The sequence below is a fragment of the Perissodus microlepis genome, chromosome 15 (genome assembly GCF_051167445.1).
Source record: "Perissodus microlepis isolate ML-2025 ecotype Zambia chromosome 15, ASM5116744v1, whole genome shotgun sequence".
NCBI classification, from domain to species: domain Eukaryota; kingdom Metazoa; phylum Chordata; class Actinopteri; order Cichliformes; family Cichlidae; genus Perissodus; species Perissodus microlepis.
Window position 1 is genome coordinate 22,019,269 of NC_140475.1, and position 16,532 is coordinate 22,035,800.

Genomic DNA, 16,532 nt, shown 5'->3' on the forward strand with positions numbered 1-16,532 from the left:
CAACACCTATAAGGCTGTTTCTCCGATTTCTTTTTTACTTTTTGCATTTTTTATTCACTGTTATAAATCCTGCAGGGCTGACATACCAGTCTGGCTTTAATACTTTCTCAGTGTATTTAACTGCAACCTCAGGATCTCTTTCAAAGTGCCCATATGGACAGACTTAAGAATGAGATCCACTTCACTACTGCAGTACCTTGCTGACAGACACCTATTGTGTATCTGCAAGATGCCAGTGGCTCTGGCAGAAAGGTAGTGTTTGATGTCCTGAATAAGAACATGTTGTACTTTCATACACCAACTCTACACATACATTCATACACAAATGACATACGGGGCAGTTTCTGAAATTTTGTCTAAGGATACTTTAATATGAAAACTGCTGGTGGATGACCCCTTGAGTCACAGTTGCTATCGTGATCAACAATATTGACACCTTTCCAGCTTCACATTTTGGAAGGTATCTCGCCAGCAATTTTGGTAGTATTCTGAAACTGACACACCAACAACTACACCAATGTAAGCCATCCATGCAGCACAGAAAAGGGAGAGCAGGGTTTGAACTTCTCTCTAAAAGTGCCATCACTCATGCTTTTCATGTCTACAACCAAATACAACATAGTGAATTCTTTGTGAAGAACATATGATTATCCTTTTTAATGACATGGGGCTTGTCATGATGCCATCAAGTGTGGCCATTCATAACAGCTAAACTGGACAGACGGCACTTTGTACTAACTAGTTCTTTTCAAGCATAATGCACTCTTTGGATCAATTGCCAGACAAAATGCCCTCACTTCTTACAACTCTAATGGATCCACTCAAGCGTAGAAGTCCAATAGCACACAAAAATGTCCATTTGTACAATAGTGAGGACACATTAACAAAGACATTATGCATTTTCTCATCTGATATTAATCTGTTAAGATGTTAACCTTCAAACAGCCCTTTAAAGTTTCAAAGCCTGGCCAAAATGTCCTCACTACACTGGCTTCAAATAAAAGGTGTCTACACAAACACAGACCCACATCTGATAGGTGGAGACAGTTAAGAGTTATCGGTGTAGATTAACACTCTCCTCTGTACAAAGTCAGCCCGCCATGCACTGTGTGTGTGTGTGTGAGTGTGTGTGTGTATCTAAGTAAATGGGCGTCCACTTCTGTCAGTGCAGGTGTGTGTGTGTGTGTGTGTGTGTGTGTGTGTGTGTGTGTGTGTGTGTGTGTGTGTGTGTGTGTGTGTGTATCTAAGTAAATGGGCGTCCACTTCTGTCAGTGCAGATATGTGTGTGTGGGTGTGTGTGTGTGTGTGTCCCTGCTTATATGTGAGTCCAGTTTATGTGTCAGCGTGTGTGTGTGTGTGTGTGTGTGTGTGTGTGTGTGTGTGTGTGTGTGTGTCCATCCATCCAGAAAATAAAGCCTTATTGAGGATGAAATGGGATTTTTAATTGGCTGAGCCTCGGCCTAACGGCGCCGCGTGAAACTTCACGGCCCTTTGTACAATGTCACCGACACACACACACACACACATTCACAATGGGCCCCAGCACTATCACGATAACACACATACAACAATGCAGACTCCTCTGTGTGCATGTACCGCACACATATTCAACAGTGCACGCACTCACACACACATTACGTCTCCGTGTCAGGGAGTATCGATTAGACCATTTAGTCCAAATAGAGGGGAACACTGGACCCCGTCAGGGAGACCTCCTTAACAGGCTCATTTACACACAAACACACACACTTTGTCTGTCTTTGTCTTACTAAAACACAACTGCAGTTAACTGACGCACACATTTGGCCTTTTGCTCCACTCCCTTCTTTGCTTTTCTCTCCCACTTGTTTAAAAATGGATACGCAAACCTGTTTTCCAACACACACACATACAGACACACAAATGCAGAGAGTGATGCGCCTGTTAAAAGGTTGTGTCCATGTCTGACAGGCCCTCTAAGAGCACTGCATCGATTTTCCCCTCTGCTGACTGACTGCGAGAGCAAGTGAAAGAGAGAGAAAGAAAAAATGTGGTGTCAATAAATGGAGCAAGGCACTAATACATCCAAGGTTACGGGTTCCATTCTCACCAGTGCCTGAAATATTCTTTGTCTTGTTCTTCTGCTGCTGTGGGGCCTTTTCGATGAAAGTCTTCGTGTATATTTATAGCGAGCGGATGGAGGTTGTGTGTGTTTAACTGATAGTCACAGCTTGTGAGCATGAAACTTGAGTATATACTGTCTTATCCGATCTGCCGCCCTGAAAAGAATCAATTTCAGACCGCAACACGGAGGATTTCAATTTAGCAAAGAAAAGCTGGGAGGGCTTTAAGTTCAATATCGACGGTATCCAAGTGCATACTGTACACAACATTTCAATGTTAAAGTGTGTATGAGACTGTAAATGGGACTGAGAAAGGTGCAGTAAATCGACACTATCAGTACTATTACTGCTCACTGTAATTATGGCTGTTTCTTAATTGTGATTGGATGATTAAATGTTGTTACGTTGTTTACAAATTTAGATCTGTTGTGTACAGAAGACTGAAATTAACCAAAAGTCTTTTAAGTTGGCACAACAACACCATGTTGAACTGATGATTGTATCATACTGTAGTCGTTTTTTTCAGTGTTATGAATCATATTTCACAATTTCACAAACACCGTAATTGTTTTGTTTATTTAGTTGTATTTTTATCAATAGTTATCTTTTTCCTTTGTTTTTTTCTTTGTTTTGTTTTTCCAAATGTTTTTGATTTTTTTTTGTTAATCAATGCAAATGTTGTTCCACTCCACAACATTTTTAGTTTTTTTTTTATGGAGTAACTGCATTGCTTTATGTAAAGCTACCAGCAATATGTAATTACTTCATATAATCAACAATTTCAATATTAAGGAGATGCTTTAATAATATTAATGATGCAATAGTAAATCTAAAAGTGGCATTAAACATATTGAATATAGTTACTTTAAGTACAACTCAAAATTATGTTGAAAATCTTGTACAACACCACTTTCATGTAATAAATCTGTATCTCTATGACAGTTACATTTATTTTACCCCCACCCACCCTGTACCGGGTACCTTGTGTGGTTAAAGCTTTATTACAGAAAAGATACAGTGTTTTCCAAACCTTATTTTAAAAGCTAAAGCATGAATGACAAATTAAAATCAAACCTGTTGGTTCTATTTATGCACAGGGACACATTGTCTTAATGTGCTTATCAGTGGGGAATCAGTGAAATGGTTTTCAGTGCAAAAATAATTATAGATCTGGATTATATGCATTTTTCAAAAGACCCTTCTATTAAATGTCTTCTCTATTCAGTTTATTTTGTATTTATTTGTTTATTTTTAAAAAAAAAGACATGTTGGTGCAATTGCATTGTCCTTTATTATATATCCATCAGCCACAACATTTAAACTGCTGGCCTAAGTTTGTCAATGATATTTAAAAGTGCAGTGTGAATAACAATTGTTAATTAGATCTTGTGTAATAAAAGTTATAATTTTAAATAGATGTGGTTAATATTTTGAAGGTTTTGCATAAACAGGAATGAGATTAAACTGTCTTTCTATTTGTCTGCTTAAGGTCTCATCAGGTCCAGAGTGCGGGGGACGGACGCTGCAAGAGCCAAAGTGCTGACCTTCCTGGACAGCCACTGTGAGGTCAACAAAGACTGGCTGCCACCCCTCCTGCAAAGGATCAAAGAGGTGTAACTGCATATTCATTTATAAACCCTAATGCAACGAAGTATATGTTAGTCTGAAAGCTTCTCTATCAAATTACAACCCTCTCATGTTCCAGATGTGTCTATATATATACACACATATATATGTGAGTCACGAGGCATAATGACCAAGGCCAATCTGCAAATATGGCATGCTTTACTGCTCAACAAAAAGCCTCTGCGTGATGACTCCAGTGGTCGAAGTGAAATCGTGCCATTAGAGAAAATAGATGCCGGTCTGATTGCCTCTCATTAAGAAATAAGTGCGGTACTCTCTTCTTCACCCCTCTTACTCTCCCGTCTGCTGTCCTCTGCTTGTGTCTGCTCTTCTTGTCCTCCCCATCCAATCTCTCGTCACCTTGTTTTGCCTCCTCTCACCACCTCTTCTCCGCTCCCCTTTGTCCTGTCACATCTCTCTTCCTTTCTTCCTTTTTTCTGTCTCTCGTCTCCTTTACTTTTACTTAGTCTTCGGTACCATTGCACCTTTTCTTTTCCATTTTCATCTCCTCTCCTGTTTTCACCTCTTATCCAACAATTTTGGTTATTGCACTCTGTTCTACTTTCCCCACCTCATGTCTTCCTCCCTGTGCTACTGCCATTACTCTCACACCTTTGCTTTTCTTCCTTTTCTCTTTACATCTCCTCGTAATTTTCCCCCTCCCTTCTCTGGCCTCCTCTCAGCTTCTTTCTGGCCACTTGAAACGTCCTCTTTTTTTTTCTATCCCCATCTCTTTTCCTCTCTCGTTTCTCTGCTCTCTTGAAATCTCCATATCCACTTCCTCTTGCATCCTTTTCTATCCTGCCCTGGCTTTACACATACCATCACCTTCCTTTGATTTGCTTTACGACGTTACATGGCCTTTCTCATCTCCTTCCCTGTCCATGTGCCTCGCATACTCTCTTCTCCAGTTCGTTTTAATTTTAACACCTGTCTTGAACTTCTCCAATTCATCAAGTCAACAGTTGTTTGCCTGCTATTAAAGACCTTTGATCTCAATCTGCAGAGAAGCGATCAATAAATCCACCAGAGAGTCTGATCTGTTTCTGCTGCTGTACCATCACCATCCATATTTATACTCGTGGTTTATTCGTGTGTGTGTGCGCCCGTGTGTGTTCAAGCACAAAAGTGATCCGTCACTGTCTATGTAGTCACTCTATAGTCGTATATTTAGATTTAAATGTATGAGGTATTGATCCGATTAACACACACACGTAGTCAAAACTCCAGGCTACCGTAAAATCACATTCCCCGCAAAATAATTGTCTGTCTTATTGATATAGAGAGCTAAAGTCTTGTCCAAATTTCAGGTTATCTGCTTTTCTGTATTTCACATCTGATCAATTTTATCATATATTTTGATTTTGTTCTCTTTTAGTTGTTGTCAAGCTTTTTCTGTTTTGCCAAAAAAGCCTTTTTTTGAATACTTTACTGTTTGATGCTAACGACTCATTGTTTTGTGTCAAATAAATAATTTATTGTAATTTTATTGTCAGGGAAGTAATTGAGAAATAATACATGCAATACATAAATATGCATCTTCTCATTTGAATAAATAGAAATTTCCCAGCTATTTACCACTGATTGAATCTAGAGAGTATTTACTCAGCCCCATGTCTATCACATTACCGCTTTTGCTTTTGTCTTTCAGCACCAAGGCAACAATTTATTGTAATTGTTCACCAATTAACAGTAATATTTTCAGAGCATGTCAACATAAAAGGATCCTGGTTGTGTTTAGCAACATTGCTCATTTGTTGCTATATGTGCATGTGCAATCAAAGAGAGCTGCAAAACAAAAGCGATAATCACAATGAACGGCCAAACATGTAGTGAATATGTTGAATGTTTCATTAGTATTTCCAGTCATTTCTTAGGAAAGGTAAAGGAGGATGCGGGATATGTCACGTCTTTTGACAGTGACAGGGCTATTTAGGCACTATGGACGCTCAGTGAACATCACCTATAAACCTCACTCCTAAATGAAGGAAAAGAAAACAGAATAATTGTTTACATGAAGAGCAATGAACAAAATTAACACTAGCACTCCCTGCATGCACTAGAGTGCTTGTTGTTTTGGAATAATGGGTTTTCTGAAGGGACAATTTAGATGATAATTATGTCAATAGTCAAACGTCTGCCTTGACACAACTTCCTTGCATGCTTGCGTAAAATACTCGAGGACGACTATGTAAAACAGGTCATTTATTAAAATTCAATATTCATTTATAAAATCATTTATAATTCATTTATACATTTATTCAATAAATGTTTGAAAGTTGCACTTTAAAAACAAGAGTCCAAAACCATAAAAGAAGCAGATTGCTTTGGGGTCAGATTCCTCTCAACTTACTCATCAAATATTCTCATTTCTATTCAGGTGGAGGGAAAAAAAAAGAAATGGCTAAAATTAAGAAAATGCTCCTGAGTGATTTGAAAATAACAGTTATCCGGTTACGACAGTAATGTCGTGATGCTTCACCCTGAGTGCTGCACAGTGTCATTACCCTAACAGCTATTAAAGCAGACAGAGTGCTTTGTAATGTGGCTGAAGCTGTAGAAGGATGCAGCTTGCGTCCCCTTGCACTGACCCTGCAGCTAATGGTCCAGAACCGCTCCACCTGCTCTGTAATATCACTGGCTGAAGATGCATCCAGCCGTTTGACCAAACTAATAGAGGGACACTTCATGATTTAAAAGGGAGTGCAAGTCTGGCAGCACCAGTGTGTGTGGGTGTGTGCAAGTGAGATTTTGTACCTTTTATCCTTGTAAAGAGCAAATGGCACCATCAAGGAAAAAATATGAGGAAAATCAAGTGCAGCCATTTTTGCCAGTTTTCACTTTAAAAGGATTTAGGACTCTGTTTAAGGGTTAAGGAGGCAATAACTAAACTAAATCCATGAGTATCTTATGGCCTTATGGACGATTACACAGGGTTGAGGGATACGGGAATTTTTGTTGGTGCTTGATATTATCCCATTTTTTACAGTCTCATCAACCAGTCACAAATATCAAGCATTACATTTTTAATGGCTTTAAATGTTCACTTAAAAAGTTAGAAATGCTTTACACGCTAACCTTTTCCCCGCATCCTGTCTGCATGATTTAAGCTTATAAATTTGCTCATTTCCAACACAGAAATGAAATCTATCTATAGGATTAGTTGCTCCACTGGGACATGAGTCGAGGTCTATCAGCAAGCTTAGTAGAAAACTGCCAGCTGAATTTCATGAAAGTTGGTAGAGGTGAATTTACAAGAAACACCAGAAAAATAGAGGAAAAAAAGGTTTGGTGCATTTCCAGACCACTTTGTTTAAAAGTGGAAAATAGTTCATTGATGGAGGATGTGCTTTCCAAATGTTTTTTTAAAAATTATTGTTGCGCTACACTGAGGATCTTATTCTCTGAACCACATGAACCAAACTGTAGAGTTGAGTGGGCAGCTGCTTGGTTGTTACTTCAGAAAAGTCTCAGAAGTGCCATGAACCAGAAAATCACTGTAATAAAGTGGCGTGCAGAGCACAAGAAATACAAAGTAAAGTGGCTGAAAAGTCAAGCAAATGGAGCCAAACTTCAGTTTCTTAAATAACCGCTTGGGGTTGGCTTAAACACAAAGGGTCAGCTTTAGAGCAGAAATACATTGTCTTACAACCAAAATCTCTCTGGTTTTGATCTCTCTGGTTATTTTCTTCCTTCTGACAGCCCTGTGAAGGAGGAGTTTTATATTACTTACCTTAAAGTTAAGGATTTGGTTGATTTAAAAGACTAGTAGGTATGAACACAAGGGGCATGCTGAACTCTAGCCAGGTAGTAAATTAGTTCTCCCCATCGCTAATCAGAAAGTATCATTGTCTGTGTCTCTACTCCAATATGGTCGCATCCACCAAAATAAACAGAAAAAAAAAGATTTGCAAGCCAATAATTAAAAACATGTATTAGTAATATCAGTCTTTTATATAGCACAGTCAATGTCATGCTCTAAATATGCACTGTGCTTAAACATCACTTGACAAAAAATTATGCAGCCAGCTTTGCTGTTTTAGTAAGACGAAGACAATGCGACGTTAACCCCGTCTAAAGACAGGAGAAAAACAAGTTGGAGTGCTTTCCATCAGGATAGCTAGGTGTCAGACCTTTCTGTATTCGTCAATTCCAATATAGCCCTAACACAAGTAAAATGAAATACCAGAGCCCGTATTGAACTTCGCAAACTAAAATATTGAATTCTACACAGCCCTCGTGTTTACCTCCAGTAACCTATTGATGTGTTACTCATTTTCTCTGCTGCTTCTTAATAAATTGTGCTGTCACCTAAAAGCATTTTCTGTATCTCTTCATTTCATGTGGCTCAGTGGTCTGACATTAATGACAGAGAAAGGAATAAAGTAGCACTGAATTAAAGTCAACAGAGGTAGTGGTCAATCTCACCTTGCTACATTTGCTGTCTGCATGATTGTTGCTGAATGACTGAAATTCCCTTTCGGAGAAGTGCAGTATAATGACCTTGGAGTTTACAGTCTGTTTCACACACGGATGAACACACTGGACTGAGCGCCTCATTTATTCGAACAGAATTTGGTGATGAAAGCAGAAACACATCCACTTCTTTCTCTTTTTCTTCCTTGGTAGCTTGTTTTATTTCCCTTGCATTACACTTTTTAAAAAATTAATCTGAAGCCCTAATTAAGCATAAATGTGTGTGGTTCTTTTTGTGTCTCCAGGACCCGTCTCGAGTGGTTAGCCCAGTCATCGACATCATCAACATGGATACGTTTGCTTATGTGGCAGCCTCTGCCGATCTCCGTGGAGGTACACAACCACTTTCTTCCATCTACACTCAGAAACAAACGTCTCTGAGGCACCTTTGGGTTGTGTTTTGATGACAGAGAGAAACCCCTTTGGGTTTCTGACTTATGAGGTGGCCCTTGATGATAAGTTTGTGATGAGTTCATGAACCTGTTCTCTCTGGCTGCTGTGAACATTAAATGCTTTGAGATATTTTTTTTCCTACTTCTTCTTCTTCTTCTAGCAGTGACTCTTATTCGCTCATATTGGACCCCTTGAGAATAGTTGCTGTCCTTGAATCATCTTATCTTTGAAATGTGCACTAAAGTCCCTCAACCGTGTGTCCTTGAATATTCAGATTTTGTTAGAGTTGCCCTTTTTTTCTTCCCAGTTTCTACACAGATAAGTGCTGATGTCTTGGTTTTAAACTGTGCAGCGAGTGCACCAACTTTCTTTCCATCATTGTAAAGGGAACTAGAGACTGTAGGTTTATGTTCTCAAATTTAATTGTTTATTTTTAAGAAATAAACTACAACAGTCTTAAGGTCTCAAATGTCTCAAATGCTGTTTGATGTTGAAAAAGCAGAGGCATGAATCTAAATATATTTCCAAATAAAAGAACGAAACGCCTTTTATTATTATTTATCATAGTTTTGTCTTTCTGTTAATAATTCTTCTAAGACAAAAAAGGCTAGCAGGTGGAATGTAGCATATTTAGTTACTCTCAGAAAATGTCCCCCAATCACATCCCCAACTTTTCAATTGTTTGATTAATTGACTACAGCATGGCATTCAGCTGTGGACTGCAGATGTTCACTTACCTATATAACACAAACTCTGTGAAAAACATGGAGTTTCAGAGAACTGTGCTGGTCAAAAAGACTTAGGTCACAACACTAATCCAACACAAGAATCAGTTTGCATGCAAGCTGTGAAAGAATGATCACATCTTCATATTTTGTATCCAAGGATCCCGACCTTCTTGTAATTTTAAAGTGGTCTTTAAAGCAATTGGTCTCCAGGCTTTCTGAAGGACTTTTAAAGTGTTTCTTTGCATATTGACTGCTTTGTCAGCTTGCTCAGTCCAGTCCAGTCGCTTTACCTGACTGTTTCCAGTGTATTTTATCGTTGTTTGTTTTCTTTTAGGTTTTTCTTTCTTTCTTTTGTTTGTTTCTTAATGATTCTATGAATCATTCAAAGGATGAACTGGTGTTGTGTGCAAACTTTGATTTAGTGTTTGTCATAATTTAAGCTTCCAGATTCTTTTAGTTTGAGTTTAGTTTTAGTCGATTAAATATGATAAGATTATAGTAGACTAGACTGAAGTTGTTTCAGTTGACTAAAATATAAAGTGTAAAGGTTTGTCGTGTTTTCACCAGTGACAGTGGCGCCACATGTTTCACGTGTCTTATCTTCCTTGACATCAAATGAGAAACGTGTCCATATGGCTGCTCTTGTCTTCCTACCAAGAGTTGACATTTCATCACGTTTTGATGACAAACAGGGAGCGTGGGAGCCTCCCCCTCACACCCTGTTTTTTCTGCGACAGATCAAAACATGAAAGAAAGATTAAGCTGTGCCAAGTTACACAAGAACTGGACTGAAAATCAGTGGAAACAGGTCTTATGGTATATTTTAGCATGACAATAATTCCAAACACACAGCCAAAGCAGTAAAAGCACACAATGGACCACTATCAGCATGGATTGGCCTCCCCAGACCTCTACATTATTTAAGTAATGAGGGTCATCTTGACAGAGAACAGAACAAAAGGCAGCAAACATGCAAAGAACTTTGAAATGTCCTTCAGGAACCCTGGGGAACTATTCCTGAAGACTACTAATAGAAATAATAAGAAAGATACCTAAGAGAGACCGGTCTCTCACTCCAACCGGTCGTGGCAGATGGCTGGCCCTCCCTGAGCCTGGTTCTGCCAGTCAGTGATTGCCTTGTATACTGTATTTCCATGTATATGTGCACTTTTAAATAAATCCCTGAACATATTCTCTATTTTTAGAAAATAGAGAATCTCAATAAATGAAGGGTGGCTCAAGACTCTTGCCCAGCATTGTCTATATGTGCACAGTAGGGTTCTCTCACACAGCTTTGAAATGTGCTTAAAGTGTAGGCACATAAAATGACTCTTTGAACAGTTAACACAGTCCTTTAAATTTGTTGATATCAAATTCTTAGATATCAGTCAGTTCGTTCGCTGCCATCAGGATCCTGACATCATCTTTAAGACCATCATGCTTTTGTAAATGCTTTTTAAAACATTAAATTAGCAACTTGAATAAATGTAGAAACTGAACATTTCTATTGGCTCAGCAGGATTATACTTGCAGATGAGCTAAAGCTAAACGGCCTGAAAATAAGCCAGAACAACACATAACTGTGTTCTCTGTCTGCGATCTGCACTACCTCCCACTTTATCTGTTGACTTCATAGTACCTCTCTCCTTCCATTAGACTCTTTTACCAGTCTTATTTTCTTGGTGAAAGCAGTCCGCCAATCAATGCAGATAATAGGGCTGTCCACTGTGCACGCACAATCACACAGGAAGGAGAATCGATAGAGATAGTCGCGCTTATAAAGAGCATTTTAATTATAGATGAACCTGTCGCTGAAATCATAAAAAAGACGGTCATCAGATCCATCTGCATTGATCCTGACATTCACACACATGTTGAAGTCTAAAGACATACCAACAGAGAGTGGAGGGGGAGTATTGTGGTAGCTAATCCTTGACCTGGTGGACTGTAAGAACACAAAAAACTACACAAGCCAACACAACATTTTCTTTGCTGAAGTTTTTCCTCTAGTATCAGAAAAATAAAATATATCTCTATTTGTCTTTTCATTAACTATTTTATATACATATTCTAAAGAAAGAATAGCATAACAGTGACCTTGATGGTTTGGTACAGCACAGTAGCCTCTGTACTCAGTATTATTTAAAGCATGTTCTTTACTCTGTTGTTCTCCCTCAGGCTTTGATTGGAGTCTCCATTTTAAGTGGGAGCAGTTGTCGCCTGAACAGAGAGCCCGCCGGACTGACCCGACCCAGCCAATCAAGTAATGCACGCATACACAAAAACTCAAACATTAAAATGTATAACTGTGGGTGTATAGATTCTGAACCCAGGGCTCATTAAGTAAGTGCAGACAAGTGGAAACAGAGAAGGCAGAGAAGAGGAGGTTAAAGAGTAGGAACAAAGGACAAGAGGGGGAGTGAGGGGACAAAAGGAAAGAGATGCACTGAAGTCTGATGAAACGACAGTCGAGGATGAAAAGGAAAAAGTGTAATAGCACGGGTTTAGTTGTCTTCTTAGGATGAATTCTGAACAATTAAGTTCATTAAAAACTTGAAGAGTAAATGTTTTAAAATTTCACCAAATCCAGAAGATGCTGAAGGTGAAATAAATAGATAACATTTTCATATGTTTCGTTTTACAGACTTGAGTGCAGGGTTTTACTTGTTGCTAAATAAAGTGTGTGTGTATTTATATGTGTGTGTGTTCGATTGATCCATACAGCATAATTATTATTAGGGACTCTGCAGGAGAAAAAATATTTGACTCAACATACTCAACTAACATATTTCTGTCTACAAGCAGAGGTTAAAGTGGGCCAGAATGATCTGGAATAACATTCTAGCAGCTTTCATTAATAACCAATTAAGATAAAAGCAGATAAAGTAAAAATAATCTGCTTTGCTTATCCCCAATGTTGGAAAGGACAACAACCTATAACAAATAGCTTCAATAAAGCAGAACAACTCAGTATCTTAAAATATAACATGACCATAAGACAAAACAAGGAGGGCTGGATTTGGATAGATCCAGCCCTCCTTACTCATCTATAATTATAACCATACACTGGACCACATTTACAGGCTGCACAACAAAATCAAGCTACTTTGAACCATATTATGAATCTCTGTGCCAAATTAGAAACATACATGTGGATGGAGGATTGTAGCCACAGTTATAAAAGTGCAAAATTATTTGTCTTTATGTGAGGTAAAGTAGTGCAAATGGTAAGGAAGGTGATAAGTAGACAGCATCAGCAGACTGGTCAAATTTCTTTTTAGTGTATTTTATTTTCTGGCATCTCCATTCTGCCATCTTAAAACGACCCCTGTTGTCAAAATCTCACTTTTATATTTTACAGAATTTTACACACACCTGAACCTCATTAGTCTCTACTGTTAAAAAAAAAGGTTAAACCAAACAACGAAAATCTAAACAAAGAAACAGGAATAGGATTATTGATCTAATTTACAAACTCATTTACACAAATAAATGGTTTGAAAAGTAAACCACTTCACTATGCAAAAAGGAAAAACCATTTGGTTGTACCCAGTGATGCAATCAATGACATCATGATATAAACCCCATATAAACAGGAAGTGCTGGGCCGGCCCCTCCCCCACACCTGTTTTGGATGTAAGATCTGAACAAAGGGACAAACTATTGTAAGTATAACCAAAGCAACATTAACAAGTGTAATTTACCAGAAATTGACCTTTCAACAGAAGAAAATTCAAATGATCTTATGTTTCAGTAGTATTTGCTTTAAAAACATACGCATGGATGTAAACTGTAACATAAAGCTACCACAAACAAACCCGGGATAGTATGTAGAGCAAAGTTACAACAGCAATGTCTAAACTATAGCATTATGGCCAACTGTAAAATAACATGGGATAAATTATAAATATGTTTAAGGGACAAGTGGTAAATAAATTCAATCTTTTCTCAAGGTGTTAGAGCAGGTTAGCACAGTACATGGCAGTTCAGAATATCCTCAACACATTTCTGTTGGTTTTCCAGTGGGATCACACTTAAAGTAAGCTGTGCGAGGTGATGAATGACCTCCTTTTGCTTCCAAAGAGACATGAGTGTAACTCCTCAAAGTCGTACCGTGCCCTCCTCAGTCATGCTGCCAGGATTGCTGCAGATACACGAGCTACTATTAACTGAATAATTAAAATGAGCATGGCTGGTACTGCAAAAGGTTATTGGTGATGTGGGTGGTTGATTTTTTCATTACCAAGCTGCATCAATTCATTTTACTTATAGTTGTAAAAGTACACCGAGCAATGACCGTAACACCAACGCTATCAGTAAGGTAAAAGTTATGCAAAGGAAATGAGGACGATTAGATTTTAGAAAGCAGCCCACTGCATAAAACAATAAATAAGATAACATAATGCCATGTAAAAAGGCAGAGTATAATACAACAAGGAGCAAAAATCTAAAGAAAATGAATACAGGTGTTGTGGTGTGAGGTCAAAGCATTTCTGTCATTTGGCAGTGGAGCTGAAAGCTGAAACTGTTATTACAGAAAGCTCTGCCTTTCCAGTAAGTGGTTCAGTGGGTGGCCTGGATTAATGGCAGTTCTTTCAGTGGCCTCCTCTCTACCACAGCCACCAGTTATTTGGATGCTGCGTTTGCAGGTTTGCTACATTTAAAGATGTCTCATGCTACATCTGTGTTATTGGCAAATTGATACGTGTTACCAGCTTAGTTAATTTTTCATCTGACGCATCCCGGTGTCCCTTCCCACTGATGCAATTGAAATACTCAACAAATCAGAAAGTAGTGTCACCCTATGGTCCTGTCTGTGCTCATTTGATCACAGACTTGTCGTCCTCTTGTCGTCCCTGTCATGTGTTCATGCTTGCTGATGTCAACAAAGTTAATCTGGGAAAACGTCCGTACCTACAGAGTGGCTGGTAATTTCAAACAGCTCAACAAATACCACCAAGCATACATACAAACAAAAAAGTTGATGTTTTATATAAAAGTTGTGATGTTCTGATTAAATTTATATTATTTTTTTTTAAAACAATGATACTGTACTTTTGCCAAAGGTTATACTAGACAGTAGGTGCAGATTATGGAACTGTGGAGTTTGCAGTAGTGTGATTTATAGAAATTGATGATGCAGATGCAGAACAGCCTGTAGCATCCATTGGCACTGTTAGGTCAAAGGTACCAGACTTTAAATTAAACGTAAGCTGATGGTGGTTTTTAATATTGCTCACCAAATGTAACTTTTTTAGAAAACAGTCCGGGTGGAATCAAACCCAAACCCCTGCAGTCTTTCACCATATAGCTCACCTCACTTATTCTTAGCAAAGTAATATTTCTCTGCTACACCAAATTGTACCACCTTCAAATTCCCTTTTTAACCCATTTCTATAATATTTTTGTTGGAATTGCTTTTTGGTCCAATTATTTATACTTTTTATTTTATCTTATAATAAACTTGCCACACTCATGTGCTTGTTACTCATTTCAAACCAGATTTCTTATTATTTTCTTATTATTGATACTTTTAAAGCTAAACTGTGAAGGTTTTCTTCACTTTTGTGTTTTATTTTGCATAAACGTTCAGAAACATATAGACAGAGAGCAGTCAAAGAAATGGTGGAAAACTGAGGCGCATAAAACTAAAACAGCATCAAAATTCACACCCAATATTTCCTTTTATTAAGTCCACATTGGCAAATAGAAATGCAGCTATGCCTTCCAGCAACGCATTCCTCAGTGTGCAATAGTTTTTCATGTGTTTACATTTGCCTTTGGGAAGTTATTAAAAACAAAAATCTACTGATTTTGCCTTTCAGGCCCATTTTTCTGCTTTTATTAAAAAAACCTGAACCCATTGTCATTCTTCTCTTTGTGGAATTTTTGTATTTGTTATGTATGTTCTATTCAAATACAGATTAATGATATATGTATAATATGAAGTATATATAATGAATATCTTGTTTTTGTACAATGAGCTTAAACTTTTGTCTTTACAGTCTAAATTTCTCTATAGGTTGTTTATTATGAATGCATGTAAGTTTATCAGACCTCATTAGCCCCCAAGAGGGACAATAGACCCCCTAATTATCCTCTACCTAATCAAATGAGCCAAGGTGTGAAAACGGGTGTAGGTCACAATCAGCCAAGGTTTCGATGAGCTAATTGTGAAACCTAGGCCCACCCTATCATGTGACTTCTTGAGGTCAGATGGCCCAGGATGTGAGTGGGCATTAAGGCGTCTGGGAAGGGATCTCAAAACTGGATTGTAGATGGCAGACAGTTGGTGTCATAAACTACCGCCTCTGTTCAAAGATGGTCGCTCACAATGGACACAGATGGCCTCTTTTACTCCTCTTTCAAACCATCTGTCCTGTCTGTCCAAAATGTGAACATTGGCATCCTCGAAGGAGTGACCTTTGTCCTTTAGATGCAGATGGACCGCCGAGTCTTGTCCCGTGGAGGTGGCTCTTCTATGTTGTACCATGCGTTTATGAAGTGGCTGTTTGGTCTCTCCAATGTAGAGGTCTGGGCATTCCTCGCTACACTGTACAGCATACACTACATTGTTAAGAGGTTCTTAAAAGGTTCCTTTTTCATAAAGCTTAAACTTACTGTTGGATCAGGTGACCATGAACCATCCTTCATCATGATGCTATAGGCTCAGTCTGTTGTGGTAGCTGCCATGATGGTCTGAGCACTTCTTCTGAATCTCTGCCTTCTTTTAAGCCACTATACATTTAAATGCCAGCGTTGAATTCCATTAACTATTATCTACCGTCAACCTCCAACCACACATAGTAGGTGGCTGCTTTTCTCTGGGCTTGGTTCTTCTGGGGGTGCCTTCCTGTAAAAAGGGAGTTCTTTCTCCCCATTTTCAAGTGCTTGTTAATCGGTATCACCCATCAGATCATTGGGTTTCTTTCTTTAATATTGCAGGATCATTACGTTAGTATAAAAAGTGCATCGAGATGTGTTGTTGTGAACCAGTACTAGAAAAAAACTGCTGAATTCATAAAATTCCAAATAGACCACAGTAAATGCAGCTGACTAACTAATGTTGGTTACCTTATGTGCTATACTGCATGTAGACTAATTTTTAATAAAAAGCCCCAATACATAATTAATTTAAAATGGCAGTAATGGCCCACAATCACAGACTGTCAGAGTAGTGCTTACAAAAAAGCTTCTATGTCTACAT

The 16,532-nt window shown here is 38.3% G+C and overlaps 1 protein-coding gene across 1 annotated transcript in view; it reads left to right on the forward strand.

The window, feature by feature from the left end:
• galnt14 (UDP-N-acetyl-alpha-D-galactosamine:polypeptide N-acetylgalactosaminyltransferase 14 (GalNAc-T14)) overlaps nucleotides 1-16,532 on the forward strand; it is a 214,963-nt gene that overhangs the window by 156,629 nt on the left and 41,802 nt on the right. The window contains exons 6-8 of the mRNA XM_084954131.1: nucleotides 3,592-3,713; nucleotides 8,450-8,537; nucleotides 11,504-11,588. Of these exons, the coding sequence (XP_084810257.1) occupies nucleotides 3,592-3,713; nucleotides 8,450-8,537; nucleotides 11,504-11,588 (295 nt within the window). The remainder of the gene's footprint in view (nucleotides 1-3,591; nucleotides 3,714-8,449; nucleotides 8,538-11,503; nucleotides 11,589-16,532) is intronic.